The following is a 26651-nucleotide window of genomic DNA, read 5'->3' on the forward strand; positions in this document are numbered from 1 at the left end:
GGAAACACACACACACACACACACACACACACACACACACACACACACACACACACACGCACACGCACACGCACACACACACACACACGCACACGCACACGCACACGCACACACACACACACACACACACGCACACACACACGCACACATGCATGCACTCATGGACGTACACACATTACACACTCTCTCACACATAGATGTAAACATATTCACAATCTTTCTTACAATAGCTTGATTCAACCTAAAGTAAATAAACCACTAGGACTCAACTGAGAAAGGTTGTCATCCTTCATAACCTTTCCTCAAGATTGTTTTTATTATCTTTACTTATTATAAATGATGTCCTTGTTGTAATTTACCTTCCTCTCTTGTGGTGTGTACAGATGATATCTGTGACTACTTTGGGGTGAAGATTGCTATGTATTTTGCCTGGCTGGGTTTCTACACCACTTCCATGCTGTATCCAGCAGTCATTGGCTTTGTCCTCTGGATGCTCACTGAATCAGACCAGGTGACCAGACTGCACACCTTCACTGTTCAAGTCAAATATCATTCTGTAACAGTCTCACAGTTCCTGTGCGTGCAGTAGACATGGACATGAAAACTAAACTAAGAAAAACAACAAACCAACAACTCTAACCGTGGCCCTGGCAGCTCTTCCATGGAGTTGTCTACTAGCTAGCTCAAGCCAAAACAGAACTCAACATTTCCAGCATCTATAATATTAATATAGCAGGTGGACCAAAGAAAAACACAATGAGTAAATGGCAATTCAATTAACTCAAAACACGGCTAACCACGGCCCATACGTTTTCTTAAACAATTACACTGTTTTACAAAACAATTTCCAAATCGATCACCAAGATTTTATTTGATTAATAATGCGCATATCTCTTGTAAACTCTGATATAACCCTTTAATTCTGCCAGTGAATTACGTCAATCGCCACTATTAGCCAGTAGCCATCGTGAAGTCAGCTTTAGAATGTTCAGTCCTCAACCTCACCAACCTGAAAAGCCTTGTCTCTGCATGATCTAAGCAATGTAGGTATTAATTGACTGATTGGTTCAGAAACATACAGGCTTCCGTTTCAGACTGAAACTTCAAAATAAAATGACGACGACTTTAACACATTCACCATTCAGAAATTCAGCATTGACGATTATCCAACAAGATTATTCACAGGAAAATGTTAAATTAAGAGACCCAAATTAATGCACCCATAAAGGTTTACATGCAATAAGTGACATTCTTTGCTATGACATCTCTCAATAAAGAAATGTGAAAGATTGCCTTATTTATGGCATCTGAGCCTTTAGTATCTTAACAATATGGCCTTGCTTTGTATGTATGATGATCTATATGAAGTGCATTCATGTGCTCAGCTTTGAATTTGCAATTTTGAATCTCTATTGTGCTTTATCAAAATAGCCTTGGATCAAGACTATCAGACATTTGCTTGTATCTCTGATAGTCTTGGTCTCTAGCTCCCTATAGTCAAAGCCTGTACTTCTCCGTATATGTAAAACAAAAATAACATACAGTATCAAGCACTGACCCTTTAGCCACCGCTGTTAACTTGCAATCGGAACCTGTGTGCACTGTATTAGTCCATATTTTTCAATAAATAATAGTTTTAATCCTGTTTGTGTCGGAAGTTCCTGGTGAGTTAACATCAGTGCTGGGGTCAGAACTTTATATGTTGCATTTGTACATGTACGGAGAAGTACAAGCATTGACTTGTTCTGTAGGGAACAAGAGAGACCAAGACTATCATAGATATGTAGTAGATATGTAAGAAAATGTCAAACTCGATAAATACATACTATGATAGTCTTGATTAAAGGCTACTTACTATCAAACCAGGCGTGTGTGTATTCATTTTTATCTAAAGTGTGTGTGTGTGTGTGTGTGTGTGTGTGCGTGCGTGCGTGCGTGCGTGCGTGCGTGCGTGTGGGGGCTCCGTCAGACAAGCCGTGACATCTGCTGTGTAGTGTTTGCACTGTTCAATGTGGTGTGGGCCACTCTGTTTCTGGAGCGCTGGAAGAGAAGGGGGGCTGAGCTGGCTTATAAGTGGGGAACACTGGACGCCCCCGCCGAATCCCTGGAGGAACCACGGCCACAGTTCAGGGTGAGTCCCCTCCCATGACCTCCCCTCGCCTCCCCGTCCCCTCTCCTCTCCTCTATCTATTGTCTTACATGGCCTGTGCTGTCTCCCATTCTCTCCCATGCAGGGAGTGAAGCGCTGCAGTCCCATAACAGGATGTGAGGAGTTCTACTACCCTCCATGGCGGAGGCGTGTGTTCAGGTGGCTGGTCAGCTTGCCAATCTGCATCCTCTGTCTCTGCTTCGTCTTCCTCGCCATGCTCATCTGCTTTGAGCTGCAGGTCCGTCACAAATCTGGATAACAGTCCATAGAACTGTCACAAGTTCTTGGTTCAAACCTTGGCAACCCTGTGTGGAGTTTGCATATTATCCCTGTGTTTGTGAGGGTTTCCTCCGGGTGCTCTGGTTTCTTCTCACACGAAGACATAGTTTACACTCCTGCCGTTGCCCTTGACCTAGGTACTGTCATTTACAACTGGAGTTGGTCCCCGGGCGCTGCACTGTGGCTGCTCACTGTGGCTGCTCACTGTGGCTGCTCACTGTGGCTGCCCATTTAGGATGGGTCAAATGCAGAGGACAAATTTTCCCTAGTGGATAAGAAAGTATACCATACCATACCTTAATTAACACAGGAATTTACTGCGTAGTAGTTGTACTGTAATAATCTATCCTGTACCGGGGAAGAAGTGACCCATGAACGTCCATTTTTGTGTTTCTGCAGGAGTTCGTGATGGGGATCAAGGAAATGCCTCGGTTAGCGCGTTTCATCCCCAAAATTATGCTAGCTATCACTGTGACTGCATGTGACGAGGTGTACAGGAAAATCGCCTGCTGGCTCAACAACATGGGTGAGATTCTAGCATCAAGGTTTTTTTTTGATAGGTTGAAAGTAGACTGACAGGAAATGGGGAGAGAGATGGGGGAAGACACGCGGCAAAGGCCGTCGGGATCGGAAGTCGAACCCACGGCACGCCGTCAGGCTGGCTCAGCAGCCTAGGTGCCCAGACGGTTGAACTAACAGTCCGGGCCTAGCATCAAGGTTTACTAACGTTCTGTATGAGTTTGGTGTGGCTAATATCAGTCGTCACAATCACACATAGACCACTTAGAAATATTTCCATACTGAGGGTAAGTAAGTAGTAAGTAAGTAGCCTTGCCGAGCCATGAGGCCCATAGGGCAGGAGCCTATCTCCTGTTTCTGTAGCGTGAGGCAGCTTGATGTACAGGTACACCCCCTGGACATGACGCTAGTATGTCGCAGGGACTTACCCCCAATCCAACCCTTGATGCTGAGTGTCAAGCAGGGAGGCACCCATTTTTAGAGTCAAGCATAAACAAGTGACTCATACTTTTTTTTTTTATCCCACAATTTTGTAACCCATTTTTTCACCCAGTGTCAATTATCTAATGTAATCCTGGGCGCTACACTTCTTCTGCCAACCTGGGGGGGCAGCGGACTGACCTCATGCTTCCTTAAGAGCGTAAAATGAAACGCTCTCAAAAGTTACATTTTTGGTAAAAATCTGCATTAGTAAATTTTCAAAGTTACGCAATTACAGAATGTAGAAGGATTGTTATTTTGATCAACGTTTGCCTGTTATCTCTCCTCTCTATCTCTAAGACAAGTTTTGGGTCTGAGAGGCTATCTCATCAAATGGTGGTTCGTGGCTCAAATTGCGAATAAATAATGGGGTTGAAAACCACTGCCATAACTCAATGGCTCTTCTGTCTACTACTACTGTACTTCTACTCTCTCTTGTATGCCAGACCTAGCCAGCTTCTGTCTATACAAGTAATGATGTTTACAGTAATATTGTGGTATGATACAAGAGAGTTGGCACAGCTGATTATTTTGTATTTGTGACGCAGCTGTGCCACTAAGTTTGCATGAGTTCTTACTGGTAATGCTTAACTGCTGACTCAATGGTTTATTGTAATATATCTTCCAGAAAACTACAGACTCCAGAGTGCCTATGAGAAAAATCTCATCATCAAAATGGTCCTTGTGAGTGATCTTTATTAAGCACCTGAAATCTAAACTAAATTACTAAACCAAACTCAAGTTTCAAAATTATGTTTCACCAAGTGCCTTTTGTCCATCACAGCTAATACTTATTTTCTCTCACAGTTTCAGTTTGTAAATTCTTATCTCAGCCTTTTCTACATTGGTTTCTACCTCAAAGACATGGAGCGACTGAAAGAGGTAAGAAACAGCAAGGTCCTATACAGCCACACAAATCCATCTTCACCTCCATAATCTTGTTATCTCCGCTTCTGTAAACCATTTCCTCATTCCTCATGTATTGTTTTCTCTCCACTCTGTTCTACACATATCCATGCCTCCATCCATGCACCCATGCATCCATACTGTATACATACATGTACACCCACCCTGCCCATCCACACATCCATTTCTCCATCCATCCATGGAAGACGCTGCTGGTGTTGTTTCTGTGTCAGAGTCTGCTCAGGCAGCTCAGGGACAACCTGCTGCCGTATCTCTTCCTCCAGATCCAGCTGCTACTGGTCACACCCTGGGTCATCAGGGATTTTCTCAGGTCCAAAGTATGACCCCTGTCGCTCTGTCTGTAAGCGTGGGAAGTCAGAAGTCTATTCCACGCCACCCTTTGCACCCCAGCACTCATGCATGTCTCATGTTGGCCTTACGTGGCTCGATGTCTCAAGCGTGTATTCTATTTGCTACATTTTCCCGTTTGTGTGCATATGTGGCCTGTTGGATACAATACAGAATTTAAAACATTTATGTCACTTAATTGAACTTAGTGAGTTAGTGTTTTGCCTGTAGGCTAGGGTATATGCAGTCTCTAAATAGTACATTTCTGTGCTGATGGTCAAGACTAACTTAAAGCTGGTCTTAGTGCAAACTCTTATCTCTATGTGTAAGATAGCACTACGCCAGACAGGTGTTTTAAGACCGACACACCCAGGGGCGCTAAATAGGCACAAGATCATTTGGTATTTATACAACATGGGCACTGGGCATGAACATTACAACTGCATGATTTGGAAAATAGCATTGATAATTGCGCTGCCACTTGGCGCCGTCCTGCTCTCCTGCACCGGGCGGAAGATACAGCCCGCCTCGATCTTGTACTGTTTGTCGACTTTGTAATCCGACGGGGTTTCTGTCCGGCTGACTTGGTCAGTGTTTGTCTGAGCTCTGTGTTGACTGGACCAGTTGGTTCAAGTAGGTGGCAAAAATAGAATTGCATCATCAACTCTATTAGTCTCATAGCATAATTGCCTACAGTACATACTTTTTTGGCCAAATTGACTTCTGACTATTGACTTCACTGAGTGTGTACTCACTGCTGCTTCATTGATTGTGCCAATATTGTCCTCAGCCTACATTCCAAAATGACAGAAAGTGCTTTTAAGTGAACTTTTTGACTTGGGCGTAATTCATTTTTGAATGTAACAAGCATTCTGATTGGCTGAGAACATAGGCAATAAGGCAGGATGAATAAGCATTGTTAGGAGAGTAGAGTTAGGCAGATATAAATAAAGGCAGATAAACATGACTTAGGCTTTGTCCTCATGATTGCCTATATGTCACCTAGATGACTTACGCTGAAAGTGATTTTTTTTCCTCTTCCTGAAAACCTTAAAAGTGTGACTTAGGCAAAACCTCTGTGTTCTTGTTCATGTACTCATTGTTCTGCCTGATTGTCTCCACCAGGCCGAAGGCATGGGGAGAGAGTATGTTTTGCACTCCGTCCGTGTGTGTGTGTGTCCGTCCGTCCGTCCGTCCGTCCGTTACCAGCTAATCTCCGGCACCGTTAACCCGGTCGATGTCAAACTTTGCACACACACTCCCTGGATGCCAACGATGAACCTCTGCCCCGCATTGTCCAGAACGTCCTGTTATAGCGCCACCATGAGGCAGCTTTTCACATTGTTTACCTAAAACTGCACCGATCTGGATCTGCGTGAAACGTTGCATGCACACTCCCTAGAGGCCAAGGACAAACCTTTGACCTGCATTTTCCACATCTGCCTTTTATAGCGCCACCAGGAGGCCGAATTTTGTAAAACACTTTTTTGGAAAAGATCGTTACACAGTATCTCTATGGTCATGTGCTCAAGTCGGATCTGTCCGATATTTCATATTCCATCCTAATTGGCTATAATTGGCTTTCACAGTTTGCAAGATTGCCCCGTTTTGAACAAAAGCCTCAAATCATGAACGCAGCATGCAATTTACGTCAAATCTTTCACACATTTTCTTACTAGGCTGAGGAATATATCCCACCCTTTTCACATTGGCCTGTTATAGCGCCACCAACAGGTTGATTTTTGCAAAACACATTTTTGGAACAAAATGCCTCAAATCATCCAATTGCCATCAAAGGCAAACATATTACTTATTTATATTACTCCTACACATTTTGCCAAACATCTCACACAGTCCTATCCTCCTGGTGGAGACCTGTGCCCAGAAGGGCACTTTTTCTAGTTTGCTGCTGTTTTTATGCTCTTTGCTATTGTTTTATTGTATCTCAGTGTGTGTGTGTGTGTGTGTGTGTGTGTGTGTGTGTGTGTGTGTGTGTGTGTGTGTGTGACCTATCTCAGTGTGTGTGTGTGTGTGTGTGTGTGTGTGTGTGTGTGTGTGTGTGTGTGTGTGTGTGTGTGTACAGTGTGTCTTGGAAGGAATTGTTTGGAGTTTTATGTCAGTCAAGCATAGAAAGAGGCTAAGCACTGTGCAAAGCTCTATTACTTTGTCTGCAATTTTGTAAAATGCATGATGACTTAAGTACCGGTACTACATATGCGTTCAAAGGGTTCTCACCCCAGGGTTTTCTTTGGGAGGTTGTCTTAAACTAATGTACTGTATTTATTTTGAGCAGTTGTTTGACATCAGTGTCAGATGTTGATGTCAGTTGCCTGTAGTTTTCTTGGACTTGAGTTTACATGCAGTGTGTTCTGGTTTGGCGTGCCCTGCATTTGCATTTGTGAGTTGCCCTGTGAGAATTTGTCATCTGTCCTCTCTCTGTCATGCTGACCATCCATCCACCTGTTCCATGACCTTGAGTTTACATTGTTGCTCTTTAGACAATACTTTATTTTGGATGTCCTCATTTTGTCACACAGTACACTCTTCTGTCTTCACAAACAATCACATTACTGTTTTTCTCTTCGCCATGTCAGATGCTGGCCACTCTGCTCATCATGCGCCAGTTTCTCCAGAACGTGAAGGAGGTGCTTCAGCCTTACTTGTATGAGCGCCACAAGCTGGGTGAGCTCACCTTACGCGCCGTGTGGGACCTTCTCCTGTCGGCGTTGCTCAAATATGTCCGGCTGGCGGCAGGAAAAGCCCAGCCGTCTTCCCCCGACCAGACCATGCCAGGGCCTGGCCTGAGGGGCACCAGACCTGGTCTGGGACAGCCGGACAGGAGGTGAAGATAATGCAAATCAATGAAAACGAATATGTAATTTATACATTTGCTAATAAATGCTGCCATTACACTCCTTGTCCTAGCTAGGACATGAAAGCATGCATTTATTAATGACAAATTATTAATAAACACCAAATAATGACATAGTATGTACAGTACTATATTTCAGCAGCTATGGTTGTCTTAACAATGAACCAAACCAAACCAGTTGTCTCTCCATCTCAGGGAAAAGAAGTGTTTAAATGGTGGCTGTGGGGTCCCTGACGATGACGAGGGAGGAGAGAGGGACGAGGCCGACAGTGGGAGGTTCAGTGAAGGAGAGACGGAGGAGGAGAGTGTGATTGACTGTGGTTTGAAGTTGAGAAAGGTCAGCTTCATAGAGAAGGTACATGGTGTCACATGACATAAGAGCAAACCGGCCACCATGTGAATATGGTACATTTCTCAAGATGTTGATCTAAACACTCTTTTAAGGAAAGTGCTATACGAGTGAAAGTCTTTCTTCTTCCTCTTCTTTAGGTGGACAGGAGGGCAGCGGCCAGGAACGGCCCACCAATAGATGACAGCTTCCTTGAGGAGGGCAGCCCCACCATGGTGGAGAAAGGGATGGACCCATCCTCCATTTTCGAGATGTGTGACGACGATGACGAGGATATGAAGGAGTCTGGTACTGGAGCTGCGGCGGCGGCGTCTGAGGGCTTGGCTGCAGCAGCCACCACCGCTGCTGCCGCGGCCACCGTCACAGCCACCGCCGCCCTGCTGCCTTCTGGGTCAGAGAGCACCACGACCATGCGTCACAGACGGAGGGGCAGGAGCTTGGAAAGGGTGGAGCCTAAATCCAAGAGGGACTCATGGATTGACCCGCCTGAAGAGAGAGAGAGCGTCACCCTCACTCAGGCCGAGATAGAGAGCTGCATGCAGCCGTACGAGGTAGGGCGTACCAATGCACCAACAAACTACTCTTGTTTTAATAGCTGGCTTTGTCATGTCATGTGATATCAATTATCCAGTGAATTGAGACTCACATAGCAGGATCCTGTCACAACACCTTTCAATGGATTTGAAATTGTAGGAGTTGAGGCATTACATTTAGGGTTAGGGTTAGGGGGTAATGGGGTGGGGGGGGGGGGGGTCTTAAGTCCTTAAATTGTCACTTCACTGTCATCTGCCCCGCACCGCCCCCCACCCTAAAAAAGAAAATAAATAATCATGTGGGTACCCCATGTTATCCCCCCCCCCCCTCTCAGGACACCTTCCAGGACTACCAGGAGATGTTTGTCCAGTTTGGTTACGTGGTGCTCTTCTCCTCAGCCTTCCCACTGGCTGCCATGTGTGCTCTCATCAACAACATCATTGAGATCCGCAGCGATGCCTTCAAGCTGTGCACTGGCCTACAGCGACCTTTTGGAATCAGGGTAGAGAGCATCGGCCAGTGGCAGGTCAGAGGCACATTACCTACACCTGAGCAGGGGCTCCAAATATTTGTTTCCCTGCTTGGGCTAGAAATCCAGTGAAAATTCAGTGTTGCATTGGAATGTTTGATTTGTTAACCCATTTTGAACTGAGATCAGATTCTAAAAATGTCTTCTACATCCTGACAGTTTTCTGAAAAAGCTATGTTTCTATGTCAGTCGCTATGAGCTTGTAGATCTGCTATTTATAAATAGCTAAAGCATAACATAATGCTAACACCAAAAGGGGTTCCCGCCCAAAATGGGTTAAAACATCCAAGTATTCCATCATGTCATATAGTGGATAATTATCCACTTTTGTTCCCAATAGTTTATTAGGCAATTAGAGAGAAGTGGTGGTTTGATATTTACATTTTTGTGAAATTATAAAATTGTCATTTTCAAGGAGCCGCATAACATACATAAATGTTTGTCTCTGTGCAGACTGCTATGGAAACAATGGGCCTGATTGCAATTATAGTCAACTGTTACCTGATTGGTCAGTGTGGTCAACTACAACGTCTCTTCCCTTGGCTCAGTCCTGAGATGGCCATCATCTCTATCGTCATTCTTGAGGTACTACAGCACACACAAGTTGAGATGTTCTGTCTGGTCACACCAGGCATCTCAACAATCTCTACAGTTGTCATTGTAATTTGACTAAACACAACACATGACTAATTCGGATTAGACACAACCCCTTTGCGCCTTACTTTGCACCCAGATAATGTGCCGTCTAACTAGCAAAATTGAAGATAGACACAAACCAATGCACTAGACCTTGCATCACCTTGCGCCGGATTGACTAAATAAGGCGCTTGGTCTGTTATTGTACCAAATTAACCCTGTATTTATTTAGGCTTCAGTTCAACATCTCAACTCAATGTGATATTGAGTATCCTTGCTTTGCAGAGCTTTATGTGAATGAGAATAATGCATGATAAGATCACATTTATTACGTAATTGATATATGGATAAGTAGCAGGTTAAGAGATGATAGCAAGAGCATAATTTTATATATATTTCTGTTGGTGCTGAAAGATGATATTAATGAGCAGTGTACATGTGTAAGTGGCCTACCGTATGTATCTGTGGCTCAGATCTATGAGCATCCCTGCTCTAGGGCCCGGGTGTAAGATAATAATAATAATATAATAATAATCTTTATTTATAGAGCACCTTTCAGACACAAGTGTAGTTCAAAGTGCTTTACAGTACAAAGAAAATTCACATAAATGCAAAAAATTGAACACGGGTAAAAACAAAAGTAATAGCTTCAAATCTGGTCAGTAGAATTCGTTGAATATTAGAAGTACATTTAAGATAAGGAATCATGAAGGAAACAGAATCAGTTAAAGGCGAGGTCATAGTAATGGGTTTTTAGCCGCCTCTTAAAGTCATCTTAAAGATAACATTGGGCCAGTTTTGTTGGAGTGCTAGAGTAAATAGACATACTCTAACTGTATATGTAACTGTTAACAAAGGGTTTCTGATATTAATTTGAGATGTATTTTACTTATCATGAAAGCCTCCAGAGGTCAAACACACTGTGGTTTGTATATACTGAGACACTACTTAACTACTGTCAGTACGGTGCCGTGTAGGACATTGCTTTGAGTCTATATTCAGATGAAGGTAAAACAGCCTACAGCTCTGACCTGGCCTGATAATGAAGTCAGACCTGGCAGAGAGAGAATGGTGTGACCCCAATATGGTTGTGCAAGCATCAACTCAGGTAAAATCCCTGAAAGAGTATTTTTAGGCATACTCTGCATTTACGGTACAATATCCCACTGCACTCCCTGTGGTGGTGTGGAACGCGTGTGTCAAATTTGAAGTCGGTGGGGCGAACGGTTCTCGAGTTACGTGGATTACAGACGTTCACACAGACGTACAGAGACGTGGTGCATTTATAGATGGATAAATGACCTTTTCTAACCCATTTCTCTTACCCCATCCATTCCATCTGTCCGTCTGTAGCACTTTGCCATCCTCCTGAAGTACATCATTCATGTTGCCATACCTGACATTCCTACCTGGGTTGGAGAAGAGATGGCTAAACTGGAGTATCAGCGCAGGGAGGCTTTCAAGGTAAAGGTTGCATTGCAATCCTCTTTTACATAATGTCTTACTACAAGTTAAAATTGGGAGATAATGGTGAGTCAGCATCACGACAATTCAGTATGGAAATGTACTGTATGCAGAAGTTTACAAGAAGGTTCCATTTTTACTGCTGTATTTGCTGCTCTGTGGCTTTCTTGAAAGAGATAAATGAAATTGCAACCAGCAGGTGCAAAGAATAGTCCAGCAAGTGGACATTTGAGATACACAAATTTGGTGCGATCACATGTCTAGTCAATGCTGTGTAAAAAAGAAACGAAAAAGAAAAAGCCAGTCTGCACAGGCCCCTGCAGTAATAGTGCAAGATTCTTCAGAGGGATAGCTAACACTGCAGCATTGTGAATGCAATGGTGAGCCGGGGTTATGCTTAATGATGCGACGCATTGTGACTCTGAGCATGGAGATTGGCTATTTTCGGCACACAACATAGGTGTACGCCAAAGTTAAATCAGGCTTTAGAGCTGATTCTTTTCAGTACATGTAACATTCTCCCTCTCTCCTCTCTACAGAAGCACGAGCGGCACGCACAGCAGCACTACCAGCAGCTGCAGAGGAAGAAGAGGGAGGAGGAGGAGAGACAGAGGCAGGTGGAGCACCACCTGGCCCGCAGAGAGAGGGATCGAGAGGACGCCAAATCAAGCGAATCCTCTGCAGACCACCACCATGACAAGGCTCACGGCAGCAAATCACGCTCCGGGGGTGGTGGGGGAGTAGGGGGCAGCAGCTCCGACAAGCCCAAGAGACCCAGCTCTCTGCTGGCCAATAACAATGTGATGAAGCTAAAACAGATCATCCCGCTTCAGAGTAAGTTCTCCTCGGGCGGCGCCCGATCGCCTCAGTCGCCCACCGGTAGCGAGGCCAAGCTCCCCGGGTTCCTGAGCTTCAAGTTCCTCAAATCACCGGAAAACAAGAAGGAAGTAGCGGCAGCTGCTGCTGCCGCGGTGGCCAACACTACGACGACAGCATCATCAGGTAGCGTTTCCCAGGAACGTTCCCAATCACCCAGCAAAGCCTTTAATCCCGGGAAACTCTTTAACTTTGGCAAGTCAGAGGGGGGGACATGTGTGAACGGGGCTCAGATGCCCAAGCATGGTGAAGGATCTTCATCACTGATATCAGACAGACAGCTGACCAGGTCTGACCTGAACGGGGTTCCCGATGAGATCCCCTCTCCTGGAAGGGAAGACTCTGAGAACGGACATTGAACAGACTTTGACCGCAAAGTCTAAATAGTGCCAGAAAGAAAATGATTATCTTAATGGAAGAAATAAGGCATTTACTGTGAGGAAAAAGCCTGACCTCCCCTCTTCCGTGCTGTCACAGGCCATGTGTATGTGGCCATGGAGAAGAGTGAAGAAAAGATAAAAGTGAGGAATATTGCCGGCTGTTGACTCAGTCCGTGGTCTGTGGTCTTTTTTGCGGGGAACCAAAATACAGGCTTTTAAAGAAAGACATATGCCGTCATATCATGCCCCAAAACACACATACAAACAAACAAACAAACCCTTCCTTGTCTGCAATACACAAAAAGAAATGCATGAGCTGCGTTTCTGATACTTTTAAGCCTTTAAAGTGGGGAGCTGTATTTCTTGATTTCTTTTAGTCAGAAATTGTAAGCATCTTGGTGGCCAACAGTGGTGTAAGTTTCTTCAGTTAGCTACTGAGTGCATTCTCAGCCATCACAAAAAAAGATTGATCATTAGATATGCCTCATTTCATTGTGGAGGGATTCTTGGGCCCTTCATTTGGAACTTAATTTACATCAAGTGGAAAGATTGGAGAAGTTGAGCAATATCAATCAGTGTTTTACTTACAAACAGCACCGAAAGTCTAATCTGTCATCTCATGAACATGCCCTCAAAAAGCACCTTGAGATGGCACCAGCTTTATTTTCAAAGCAGAGGTGACATCAGATCATTATTGATTTTTTCCCCTCCTATTGTGATGGCAATAGAATATTCATTGGTTGGTTCTCGATATTAGATTTTGAAGAAAGAGGAGAGTAAAAGAAAAGAAATAAACAATATAATTAAGCAAGTTGTAGTATACCAATATACAGTGAAAGCAAGGAGGGCAGATGTGGATTTAGGTGATTTATATGGGGAACTAACTTGAGTATCAATCCGCATCCAAACCTACATGTGTGTTGTTAGATATGGACAGTGTTCCACGCATCCACGCACAGCTCCAACTAGTCTTGGGGAAACTAGAGTAGAGATTTGTTTTTTGTTTTCTTTTTAAGTAACATTTGCACTAAAAACCTAACACCCTGCATAGAAACACTTCTTTCAGCAGGGGAGAGGGCCAACACCAGCCTGCCTCATTACATTATGCAAAAGCTGGATTTTTTTATTTCTTTTAACCATTTCACACTAAATACTGTTTTTTCACCCCTTCCTGCTCGTTAACTGAGGGCTGGTCCCGGTCATTCAGATGAGGTATTCATGTACAGTAGTTGCCCAGATTTATGTTGAGCAACATTTCATTGTTTATGTGAAGCTTTGGCTGTATTATATTACAACCCTGTGTGATTGAGGGAAGTTTCCTTTATTAACCAAAGCAGTACCTTTCTGAATCTTCTGTCAACCCGAGTAATCTACACAGATTATGCTCTGTTACGCATGTGCATCGATATCAAGGATGTTTATAGTGCACATTGTGTCCTTGTGTAAACAACCCCAACAGTAACATACTATTTCATTATGAAATGAAATGAAATGAAATCTATATTTACCCAGGGTATCTGGGCTAAGCTCAAGAACTTGTTTCCAGCCAGGCCCTGCTCATAGAACACATTTCATCGTAGTGGTTCAATGCCTTGTTCAAGGGCACTTCAACGGTGGTAATTTTAACGTGTCGGACGGCTGATTCGAACTAGGAACCTTCCGGTATCAAGACCGCGCCGCTATCCGTTCGGCCACCGCTGCCACGGTGGCCGAACCACATGGGCTCCAGAGGGTGGTGTCAGAGAGCTGTTGATTGACCTTTTTCTTTTGTCTTATTCAGTGGGTCAGATTTATCTCTTTAGTTCCATCCCCAATCATTGGGCTGGACAGTGGCTACCAAATGGAAGAAACACATTTTACCACCACTACAGAAGGTCTTGGGTATTTAGATTGATCACATACGCCTTTATGAACAGCACCAAGAAATGTTGCACAGCACTGCATAACACCATTGCAGGGTTTAGCAGTCAAGGTGAAAAGATTTAAACATTAACTATGCATCTTCATGCCATCACCTCTAGCAAGGAGCTTTGCAATAACATTACGAGTAGTAATCTAGTTTAGACCCGTGCAATGTGCACAGTCAGTCGCTCACGCTGCATTGTCCCTAACTGAACTCTATGCACCATGCCCCTGTTGTCAACACAACAGTATTTCTACCTAACCTGGCACCTTTCATTTCCACAGTCGCTGTAAGCTTTTTATTCTCTCTTCAATATAGACTGGATCTAATTCATATATATCACCTGTGTCTCTTGTCTAATATGAGGAAACTATTAGACAGGCAGTTCCAGAAGAGTTTCTCCATGTTTAGACTATTACTCACAGATGGCATACTGTAAGTTCCCTCATCTATCGCTGTGAGTAGGCTACTCAAATTATGGACAGGAGTGGATCATAATGATGACATCAACTAGGGTTTTACAGAGTACTTATTCTTTCATTATGTACTGTGTGTATTAATAGCAGTACAACCTAACAATAAAAGTAAAACTATGCCATTATGTTGGCTAAACAAAAAAAGATTGGTAAAAACAATATACTTCCACAGATCGACAAAAAGAAACGTATATTCTCTAACTTGTAAAATGCAATAAGGAATAAGTCATGTGGGAGCATTTTTACTGTCATACTGTGTCCTTTCATGTTAAGAAGGCTCTTTTGCTCATTTGTAAACCATAACTCATTCATGTAAAATGACTAGGGCAAGGCTATTGTGTTTCATGTTGGCGGGTTATTGTTAAGAGGGACGTTCCACTGTAAAACATTATGCTCATTTAGTAGTGCTTGAGGCTTTCATGCAGATGGCTTGTTGGCTTAGTAAAGCAGAAAGGAGCATATTCGTACATTTTTTGACACATTTGGATTTCAGGGAATGGGTGATTCTTTGAGACAATCCACTCCATATACAGTAGGCTTACATTATTTTCTGAAACTATAGTGGAACGGGTGCTTGTTCCTTTCAAAGCTGGATCGTTGAACATAGCAACAAATCTGCCCGATTGTACAGATAATTAGAGTAGGTGAATTTTCCTCAAAGCAGGTGTCAGTTGAAACCTGTGGGAAGTCTGTCATCCAAATCAGAATGCATCTATCAAAAGTTTCAAAACCCATCTATCAGTTACATCAAACTCTCCCCTGTGCAGGTATATCCTACACCAGTGGTTCTCAAATCTTTACATTGTCACGGACCCCCATCCGGTATATTACTTTTTGTTCAAGACTTTTGGAAAATAGCATATAGATACAAGCTCACAACGCTTGTGAGCTTGTAGATGTTATTTTTTTAAATAACCAATGTATATAGGCTTAAAGTGGTTACACTTTAGCTGGGTATCCCTGGAGGTCCCAAAACCCCACTTTGAGAACCACTGACCTACACAGTTAGCCTAAGATTTAGACTCTCGTAGATTTATTTTATAGATTGTTTTTTTATTTACGAGAGTCTAAGGCTTAATTTCCCTGAGGGAGAAGGACGGACACCAGCTGAGACCTTAGGGCTCCGAACATGTACAAATGCAAAATATAAGGTGCTTACCCTGATGCCCCAAATGTTAGAGACGGTGCTTGTGAAATACATTGCACAAGCAACCCGTAGGCCTCTAACATTTGGGGCATCAGGGTACACCTTATAAGGATAACTTTGGTTCAGCTCAGTTACTAGGGATTGGCAGTCTCCCTATAGAGATGTAGGCTATGTGCATAAGTATCAATGCCATTGTTTATCCAAGGACAACTTTGTGTCATAAGTTAGCCTGGGATCCACACTGCGTAGCGAATCAGGGTGGATTCCAGGCTAGTCATAAGTACTACTGTACAATTGTAATGTGGAATCAATGAAGGACTAGTGATAGGTAATGTTATCAAATGAGGATATTTTGTATTTATTTTTAATCTTAAGAATAGATCTGTGGTTAAGACTCCCTACCTTAACCTCAAAACTAAAAATAAGACATCTAATGAAAGCCTCACTTACTGAAAGTCCATCATATGCTCTTCCAATGTACCACTGTACAAAAAAAAAAAAAAAAAACTTTCAAGAAAAAATATTCTGGGAAATGGGATTATTTATTTCTTTTAATTTATTTTGTCATATTTTTGTAAGACCTGAAAAATAGATAATAAAACAATTTGAAATGCAAGTTGTTGTCTACCTACTAATTGTTGTATGAAAGAAATTACCTATATAAAAACATTCTACAAAACTGAAGGTTTTTTGTTTAATGCTTTTATAAATGTCATTGTAGGGTTCAAATAGCTTCCAGATGACAACCCACAAAATGGACCCCAAACTGATTAGTAAAGGCTAGATGTAGCCCAAATTATTGGGTCTCTGATGCACATAATATATTGGGATTTACTGAATCATACATCCTAACCATTCCATACATTAAAATATCACATGACCACAGCTGAGCTGAAATCCAGTTTTATTTGAACAAAGCTAAAAAGAACATGGTTGGCCAAATACACACAAGATGGGGCAAGGCTTGGGGTGTTGCAGAACAGTCTATTCAAGCAGAAGCATACCATGTATTTACGCTTCCAAGCTAGACAGGTTACATATACTGTAGTTATGAAGGAAGAACACTCGACACACAGTCAACCCACATTGCAGCATCTACAGTTAAAACAAAAAAAGAGAAAGAGGCCTTGCTGGGCAGTGTTCACGACATTACAAAAAAAAAATCTATATTCAGTGTTGTTCAGTACACCAATACAACCTGAATGTCAAGAACAAGGCAGGATGGCAACAGCACTTTGCAGTGCATGCTTATTTTGTGCATTCAATGGCAGATAATAGAATATGCTTTAGCCACATGAACCCTATCGTCCCTATTCTGGGGGCAAACATTTTGGGGAAATAGCATGATCTACAAGCTCACGACATTGCAACACATAGTGAGCTTGTAGATCGGCTACCATCAGTGAAGATATTTGGTGTAGACTGGGGGAAAAGGTGCGGACCTATAGAGTCACAGGGGACCCCGGTCTAATAACTACATAGAGTTAAATGGTTAAAGTCCCCCTGTTCCTTCGAAGCAGGGCTCTCAATAATCTTCCAGGACCATCATCACCAGGAGCGTACAACCAAGAAAGATATCCCAGCCCAGAGGCAAGCAAGGCCCAAAGTGACCAAGTCACAAACAATGATGAACTATAGGTACCGCAGTTAATTCAATAAGTCATACTGTAGAATAGACAACCCCCACCCCTGATGTCACTTAAGCATTCCTGAAAACAACATGCAAGGCAGGATAACATCCACTGGACATGAGTGCTCTTCTCTTTTACTTTAAGTAATTGCCTACAATATCCTGTACATGTTATTTTACAAAAAAAAGATAATGTTATTTCACTGGATGAACTGGCACTGGCTACTATTTACACACATATTTCTTTCCTAGCCTATGCATTCCGCATGTATTCACCACCTGTGCCCTTGTCTACTTGTGCAGATAAATTCAATGAGTTGGCAATGGAACATTTACAACAACTCAGAGCACTAAGCACTTTTACAATACTTCCTCCTTTGTCCCATCAAGGGAAAGTTGGTGGGCCCACTTGTCATATCACATTTGAAAGCCTGGTGGCAGTGTTGGATGTAAAATATTTCTTAAAACCTCCATCCCAAAACAGAATGGAGGTATGTATTTTGACCTTTAACTCAAATGAAGGGGGAAATCGTGGAAGAGTTTCTCCTATATGTTGTGCTGTTCTTCACAGTGCATCCTTGGGTCCATTGAAGCAAACAGTGTGGAGAAATGTTGCGACCCCCCCCCCCCCCCCCCCGTGTGTGTGGTTGCAGGGTGGACAGTTAAACAGAGACGGTTAAGCACTGTGGCAAGCAGGAAGCACATTGCCAAACAGGACAAAACAATAAACATTATAATAAAAAATAGTAACAAAAATGTTTTCTTCCCATACATCAGGACAGACACCCAACAGTAGCTTGTTTTTTCCTTTTTACATAAAGCTACACTAGTTACATGCCAGTATGTAACCGTTTAGAGTAGTGTAGTGTCTGGCTCTCATCTGTCAAGTGTCTGATGCTTGATGTGCTCTGACACTCAATCATGCAAGTAATACATACATACTGTACATACTCAGACCTTAGCATGTGCACAATCATACACAATACATACACATTGAGGGTATGGTCAAACTAAATGAGGGCAACACCACAATACAAAGTTCTCTCAGTAATAGTGGCTTCAGTTTATAGTAGATGTTTCTGACATGATGTTTCTTATATACCAAGATAAATAATAATGGGTTCTAGAGGCCTTTGAGGGGAAAATGCCGTTAAAGGGAAATTTGCTAATTCTGCAATACATACAGTACATTACATACTTAATATAAGGGGGACTTTAAGTTATATGAATTTTGTGCCAATACAATTAAATCACAGATTAAATTGGGGCTCCTTAGTGGCTCACCACATAAATAACGCGCAGCCCGCAGCTGGACTGGCTTTGAATCCGCCAGAGACACCTGCACTCTCACCCCCTCTCACTGTTTCTAGCTGAAATGCAAAATAAGAGACTGATTAAACACTCAATCGCCTTGAAAATGTTACCGTCTGTAATGGGAAAGTGTGTTAAATCAAACACATTTATTCTAGCAATAGTAAGGATTTAATGCCACGGGTGGATTGGTAGAGAACCACCAGTAACCTTCATCGTGTTGACTTACTTACATTGACCATACCCTGTGAACGAACAAACGAACACACACACGCACACGCACACACACACAGTCTCACACACACACAGTCACACACAGTCACACACACACACACACACACACACCACTATGAATCCTCATTCATCTCTTGGCTATCTGTCCTGGCAATCTTCCTTGGAGGTGCCGGGCTGTCCCCCTCTCCCTGCTCCTGTTCCCTCTTCTTTGCTGCATTCTGTTGTGAACAGTGAATAAAATCAGACATTATCCGATTGACCATTATACAGTGGACCACTGTATACAGAGGGTACGGTTCAATTAAAGGGATATAAATTATGTATATATTAAATGTACAGCTCAGGCGGATCGCAGAGAGGAGAGAGATAGGATGAGGATATAACAGCTGGCTGTGTCCGCGGCTGACAAGCGAGTGTGTGTGTTTTACGGAGGGTAACTCGGAACTCCTTCATTCTATTTGATGGAATCACCCCAGTTTGCGTCTGGTCGGAACACAAAGGGAGCGTAAAGCCAAATTCCAATACCGCAACTTTCACACTCGCTCACTCCCCTCGCATCCTCCACTCGCTCCTTAGCTCTGCCCCCAGCAAGGACGAGAGGATTCCATGCAAGGACAGAGTGGTGGAGTGGGTTTGCCTCTAAATCGGAATGTACTACGCTGTCATTTCAAAGCGACGACACATTCCGCGATCACTTATGACGTGTATCAATTCAATTCAATTCAATTCAAAGGGCTTTATTGGCATGCGAAAACATAAGTTTACATTGCCAAAGCAAAAGTGGTGGAACAATACAGTGTCACACAGACACAGCTGGATCACTGGAACCGTACAGTCTACACAGAATAGACAATTCCTCATTTTGTGCATGTAACCGAGGCCAATGTGTATGGTAAGATGTGCAAGGCTATTTATGAATAAGCGCCAGGATGCGCAAACTTATATATTATATGATTGTGAAGGCATTCCTCACCTGCCCGCAGCCTGCGTTCTTTTTTGCCAGTATAAAAAAAAACCAATAACTGAATTTAAGAGGCCAATACATCAAGCTAAAGAATTTAATTCATAGCAACAAAAACCTTCCAAATGATTTGATTCCCGATTTGAAAACCAGTGTCTAGTTAAAAATAAAAAGTAATGACATCATGTCATGATGTCCCCATCTGTGAATATGACCAAATACACACTTGATGGCATCCCACTGAATCTCTGGAAGAGCAGTACTTAAAGGTTTAGGTAGGTGGTCTCACAGAGATCTCCTGTTTTTGAGAGTCTCTAAACACACTTCCAACTTTAACATCAGACAATATACTTCTATTGTGTATCCTAAGCATCTTGTACTGAAACAGAACTACTTATTTAAGAAATAAGAAATGTTATTTCCGGCAGAAACTGACTGACTAACGTGGGAAAACAAATCAATCCCAGTTGCACAAACAATTTAGCTGGAAAAATACGTTTTTAACTCTTTAAAACAGTGGGAAAATGTATTTTTTTTGTCACCACCTGGTGGAGATACTGTATATTGATACAACATAAGTCCAACATAAACCTTCTGAATATTTTACGTGGTTAAAGGTTGTCTCAATTTGATTTCTGATCTGTATACTAAATCCACAGACCAGAAGTTGAACACATCTTTACATGGACACAGTAACCACCCAACCCAAAAGTCGATACATTTTAGTATCATTCTCATAACATATTTAATTTAGACATTCCTGTGTAGGAAGAGCAAATTAAGCCACATCTATTTGTCCAATTTTCGCTGATTTCTCTGCTGCCTGTGGATTTCTCTGCCATCCGTGGAATACAAGGCATTGTTCGCCATCGCGGTTTGTGGTCCGGATAGAGAAACGGTCATGTACGACGTGCATGTGCTATATTGTGTGTGTAGATATTGTTTTAGAGAAGGCAGTTTCTAAAGTGGATGGCTCATTTAAACTACTCACAACACGGCCAAATATAGGCCACTGGGGGCCCTGGAAAGTTAAATTAGTTAAATTAGAGCTATTGCATGGTACATAAAAAGCTCCTTTCTCAGGCTCACCTTTTTGTCCCACTGCTGATGAAGGTAGCGAAGGAGAATGTTGGTTTTCTCTGTTACAATAACTGAAGGAAAGAAATAACCAAGAACCAGTGTCACCATTTTGAACAAATTATGATTTTATCAAATCATTCCATATCATGAAAATAATATTTCCAAAATATTGCTTTGCCATTGTTTTTATTTCTCAAGCTTTACTGCCTAATTAAGACTTTGAAGCTGAGCCAATTGTGTCCAACAGTAAATTAGAGCATATAGGAAAATGGTTTTGGTACTTACTCTGTTCTGATGGGTATTCACGAGTTGGAAGATACACAGAGGGCCTCCTGTTCTGTAAATAAGGATTTAAACAAGTTGCCAATATGATGAAATCACATCATCGATTCATCAAATGTCTTATATTATTGGGATAAAATAAAAATGTTGCTGTTAACATGTGTGCCATTTATTATTGCTTTTTAATAGATGATCTAGCTCAGAACTTTGCTGGGCTTTTTTATTATTATTTTCATAAACTGATACTTGGTATGGTAGCCAGTTTGTACTCACTCAACACTCATTGTTAATATTTACTAGGTAAATTCTCTGCTGGTCACTACCATCATTGCAATTCTTTAGTTCATTCTTGCACTTCCCAGGAGCTCTTAATTGATCCCTTTGAACTTCAAAGTGGTTGTGTGTGTCAAATGCGTTCTGTGCATTGCAAAGATGGCAGTCACTTTGGTAGTTGTCAGAGAGTGGACGGGGGAGTGAGACAGATCTGCCTGCCTCACACTTTCAATAGAACATAGATTTAGAAAAGGTTTTAGGCGTGGGTGAAATTCATGGCGTGGGTGTTTTGAAACTTTTGCCAGTCAATAACAGAGGGTATGCGTGTGTCATCATCATAATCTAGCCGCAATTTGCAACTCTAGATTTTTTTATAATGGGATGAATCTAGAGTTGCAATACCCTCCATTGACTCCCCACTCATCCAATTTGGTTTGTGATCTGCTTGTCTTAAACAACGTTAAACTCACCAACATTGCAGCTGTAGTCCAAGCTTGAATTATCCTCTTTCAATCTGCCGAGCTTGTTTTTCATAAAAATCCCCCGTAGACATGTTGTGAGCTACTTTCTGTCAAGAAATTCTGTGCAGGTGATTCTTTTTCTAAGTGCTGGAGTTTGGAAGCACTCGTCATAAGTCACTGAACGGCCCAGCGTACCACCTGTTTCGAATTTGCACATAATGCAGGAGGCAGCAGCGCGACCCGTTAACAAAAACGAGTGCTTCCAAACTGCAACACTTAGAAAAAGAATCACCTGCAGAGGATGTCTTGACAGAAAGTAGCTCATAACATGTCTACGGGGGATTTGTATGAAAAACAAGCTCGGCAGATTGAAAGAGGATAATTCAAGCTTGGACTACAGCTGCAATGTTGGTGAGTTTAACGTTGTTTAAGACAAGCAGATCACAAACCAAATTGGATGAGTGGGGAGTCAATGGAGGGTATTGCAACTCTAGATTCATCCCATTGTAAACAAATCTAGAGTTGCAAATTGTGGCTAATCATAATCATGCCTGGAAGTTATGCGGCAACACCTACTGAGTGGCAAAAAAACTACTTTCTGGCTTTGACAGTCCATACATCCAAACAGAAAAGTCCTATCTGATTGCACTAAACGTTAAACAACCTTAAACTCACTTTTCTATTTTGCCATTCACTTTATGCATGTGCATACCCTCTATTATATAAAATTAAACTTTTGTTTTATTGAAAAGGTTAGACAGTATAGCTTTAAGAATCAACTTTAGCAAGTCTGTAACTCCTCCATCAAGGCAAGAGTGACATATGTTGGTGTAAGCTACTCACGGATGCTTTACAAACAGAGTCTGCATGGAACCGGCTGAAATTGCTCTTGTTGTAAACAGGGAGCCCTTTCAAGAAATCTGCCTGTGGGAATAAGACAAGTTATGATATGAGGAGGCCCAGTTGTTCGTCTTGTTGTGTAATCTTACTATACTATATGCCTTTCCCTTCCATCGCATCTGATCTATTATGAAGTATATAAATGTCGACCTACAATTATTGTCAATGTCCACTCATTTCTGATGCCAACCACTTAATTACTACTGTAAGCCACGGGCTGGTCATTCATTCAATTGTGAAAATCGAACTGTAGCTTCAGCTTCAACTTCAACTGTGAAATCCTTCTGTCTCAACGATAAATGCTGAAAATTGTTACGATTTGTATTGGTTGGCCATGGACAGTCTGATCATGCATCAGGGAGACATGGTCATGATGATGATAATCGGGGTGGGGAGCCCCGATGACTGGGGACACGCTGGGCGTTCCCGGATCACGGCAAGCCATCCTAACGAACAGGTCTATCGTTGCAACCCCCCCCCCCCCAGTAACGTTGTCGAGCACCCTTCAACCTTGACTACAGATATCTATTCTGCAGGAATCTCTGAGGCTACACATCCAATCCCCAGCCGAGAGCAGTCCGTCAAACCCTGCTGCCGGGTCTGGCCTGGGCGAATGCCAACCAAGAGGCAGATGTAGCTAAAGTATCAACAGTTGTCTTCTGAGCTATATTTTGTAGCGAATAACATGTTTGAAAGGTAGTTTACCTTTTCCATGATAACGGCAGTAATATCCAGTGTCGACACGCCGACTTGTGGAGCTGCCTGGCTCGCTGTGTACTCGGTCGTGACGGCAGGCAAGGCAGTCTGTAACGTTGTGTTAGCCACCCTAGCTTCAACTAGCTAGCCGACACACAATCTTCTCAGTTCCCCGCGGGAAAATACAATGTAAATGACACCCCTTCACGTGGAAATTGTTGTTCTCATTCTACACACGAGTGGTCGTGGAAAAGCGGTTATAATATTGGCATAAAACGTGAACACGTTTGTGTTTAAATGAGTTTAGCCTGCTAGTTACAATAAACAAGACTTCTGCTAGCATTATGGCTGGAAGGAGGTGACGTTTACTGAAGCCACGCCCCCTGTAGCGCCCATTGGGTTTCAGGCATTTTCACGTGTTAATATCTTGACTAGATAGCCAATCAAAGATAAAGGGGGGCATAGTGCATAATTAGTTTGAAGCAATTGTTTAGACATTGGCGAAGGAGGCCCACACATACACCACCACCCATGCCACGGTGCCACCCTACCGGTATTAAAGTTTTATCATCCTCATTGTTTGTTTTCACACTTTCCATGACCCCTTCCACAATGGTGTATACCAGGGGTGCCCAAAAGGTAGATCATAAAGGCTGTGCAGGTAGAACACATGAGTCACATGACACGTCCCTAAAACAATCTGCATCTGCCACTTGAATTAAGGCGACTTGATTGATATCCAAAGGGGCCTGTCAGCTCAAACCCACAATGCAATACTTCCAGAGTGTTGCATAAAATACAGTACTATAAAGTTATATGCCTACAGAAAGAACCCCGACCAATTCCATTTTCACCCTTCTATGTAACATCAGCACCACTATTTCAAAGCCCCCTCAGCCTGCCTCAGGTACTTTATTTTTTATTTTTTAACATTTTCAGCAAAGGGATAACAATTTTTGGGTAGGTAGATCTTGTTGAAGCTGGTCATTTTGAAAGTAGCTCTCAAGTCAAAAAAGTGTGGGCACCCCTGGTGTATATATGAGATCAAGGTCCCGTCTCTGGGGACTGGGGTGCAGTCAAAAGAATCAGTCTAAGAGTGAAGACAGTCAGTATGCTGCTGCTCAGTCAAGAGCACTCATGGGCATCACCTGTGGCAGAGTCAGGTGGATCATCTCATCTCTCAGCTATGCCCGAAGCAGCTGCACCATGCAAAAGGCAGAGTAGAGGACCGTCTTCAGAGCTCTAAAGTTTTGTATAACTTCCTAACCTAATGATAAAAAAGGAAAGAGGAAGAAAAATAAACGGTCCATGAGTTTATTGGATCCAAACAGGGATGAAAATGAAATCATGCTGCCACCGAACTGTTTTTTAAATGGGTACTGTCCACTGTCACACACCTGTTGGGATCAGACCTTACTTTACACAGTTAAATTATAGCTCAGGTGTCACATGAGGCCTCACTGTATTTCCCCTTTTTTACAGCATGGCTATATGGCTCCACACAGTAGTCTAGTTCAAAACAAGTGGGTTGAACCTGCACACATCCAGTTCGTTACTGGTGCTGGACACAGAGTGATAGTTCAATTTAAAACACAGAAGAAATTGTGGTTATTTTCCTTCAACTCCTTCCACAGCAGTCTAGCCATGGATCAGTTCTGTTTTATCGGCATGTGTGTCTAGACTAGAGTTAATCTGGCAAACTGACTGTTGGACTGATTGATCAGTGCCAAGTTTTGTGTTCAAACTGCCACAGAATTATCTCCAACAGGACTATATGGAATGAATGGGGCTTTGGTCGGACTGAAACCTTGCCAAAATGTTGCATCATACATCATGGATACATCATGATGAGTGACATAGATGACTGATGCCACATGCTGACCATATGCAGTCCATGATCCACATTGCTAATTTATGGGGTGTGTCACAGTAGCCTATATGTTAATATGCCTACATTTACAGTGAAATATAGGTAGGCCTATATCTTTTTGAGGGACGCTAGCCCCCCAGCTTTGAGGGTTTGTGTGAACACAAAGATTGGCTGATGATTGGCTGGCCAAAAGATGATAAGAGCGCCCCTCACTTCACACAAATGTGATTTTTACTATAAAGAATCCATTTCATAGACCTTAGATTCTAAAGAATATGAAAAACATTGCCTATAGGGTTTCTCAAAATCTTGGGTGCCTTATGCCTTCCCACATTTGCCGCATTTTCCCAGGTGGCTTCACTAGCCTGGTATAGGCTAGTGGTCCCTTAACCTTAACCCTCCTTCATCCAATACCTCCCTTGGAACAGTTACCAAGCAACAAAAGCCACGACAACTGCATCAGCAGATTCAGCACCCTATGAGGAGTATGGGAGCTTGGATAAACTCAAACTTTTTTCATGGTTACAAAATGTTACAGCAATAGCATAGTCATATGCTACAACATAAATGTAAAAAATGAATGACTTGAATAGAAATATATCTACCTAAATTTCACTCACTAGGCTAATTATAGCCTATTATATGATAAAGACTTGGTACCATATTACAGAATTCAGCTATGAATTCGGCTATTGAGTATGCTGTGCATGTGCATCACAAGGGGGAGTTCCCCTGATCATGCTGACATGCTCCTATGTGTCCCATAGCCTACCTGGCCGAATGTTCCTGAAACTGAAACTTGTGTATGCAATCAATTTTGGGGCACAGTTTACACAGCCTATGTCTACTCTGTGAGTCTGTGATGGAATTGTATGTTCAATACATGTTCTGATTTGCAGTGACAGCACAAGTGTAGTGTGGTGCAAGTTCTGTGCGTGCATATCTCACACGCACACGCGCACGGACGCATGTACATGACACACACACACACACACACACACACACACACGATACAGTTTCAGATAGTGGAGCGCGGGTGCGTAGGTTACAGTGTGCATTTGTGGGATTAAAGAGCCTAGCCTACTCCGTCCCACGTGCGGAACACT

General features: G+C 42.6%; 2 protein-coding genes and 1 long non-coding RNA gene across 5 annotated transcripts in view; 2 read left to right on the forward strand and 1 right to left on the reverse strand.

Annotated features, from left to right (window-relative positions):
- ano8b (anoctamin 8b) overlaps window positions 1-13813 on the forward strand; it is a 43019-nt gene extending 29206 nt beyond the window's left edge. The window contains exons 7-20 of one of the 3 annotated variants that reach the window (XM_079505169.1): window positions 384-511; window positions 1970-2131; window positions 2235-2387; window positions 2828-2954; window positions 4056-4111; window positions 4235-4309; window positions 4540-4671; window positions 7276-7523; window positions 7749-7908; window positions 8043-8453; window positions 8771-8962; window positions 9419-9550; window positions 10955-11065; window positions 11605-13813. In XM_079505169.1, the coding sequence (XP_079361295.1) occupies window positions 384-511; window positions 1970-2131; window positions 2235-2387; window positions 2828-2954; window positions 4056-4111; window positions 4235-4309; window positions 4540-4671; window positions 7276-7523; window positions 7749-7908; window positions 8043-8453; window positions 8771-8962; window positions 9419-9550; window positions 10955-11065; window positions 11605-12300 (2783 nt within the window). In that variant the 3' untranslated portion in view covers window positions 12301-13813. The remainder of the gene's footprint in view (window positions 1-383; window positions 512-1969; window positions 2132-2234; window positions 2388-2827; window positions 2955-4055; window positions 4112-4234; window positions 4310-4539; window positions 4672-7275; window positions 7524-7748; window positions 7909-8042; window positions 8454-8770; window positions 8963-9418; window positions 9551-10954; window positions 11066-11604) is intronic. The other 2 variants (XM_079505170.1, XM_079505171.1) reach the window with 2 other exon arrangements.
- Window positions 13814-14040: 227 nt separating this feature from the next.
- On the forward strand, window positions 14041-16463 carry LOC306926579. Its single transcript, XR_013790402.1, has 2 exons — window positions 14041-15592; window positions 15629-16463. It is a non-coding gene; the product is annotated as an uncharacterized lncRNA (long non-coding RNA).
- A 244-nt stretch (window positions 16464-16707) lies between these two features.
- On the reverse strand, window positions 16708-24055 carry dda1 (DET1 and DDB1 associated 1). The gene is made up of 5 exons (XM_079506278.1): window positions 23685-24055; window positions 22923-23003; window positions 21349-21400; window positions 21073-21134; window positions 16708-19240 (listed from the first exon to the last, which is right to left on the reverse strand). Exons 1-5 carry the CDS (start codon window positions 23691-23693, stop codon window positions 19136-19138), a joined length of 309 nt encoding a protein of 102 aa, XP_079362404.1. The 5' UTR covers window positions 23694-24055; the 3' UTR covers window positions 16708-19135.
- Between the last annotated feature and the right edge of the window lie 2596 nt (window positions 24056-26651).

This window comes from Electrona antarctica (genome assembly GCF_951216825.1).
Source record: "Electrona antarctica genome assembly, chromosome: 7".
In the NCBI taxonomy this organism is placed as follows: Eukaryota; Metazoa; Chordata; class Actinopteri; order Myctophiformes; family Myctophidae; genus Electrona; species Electrona antarctica.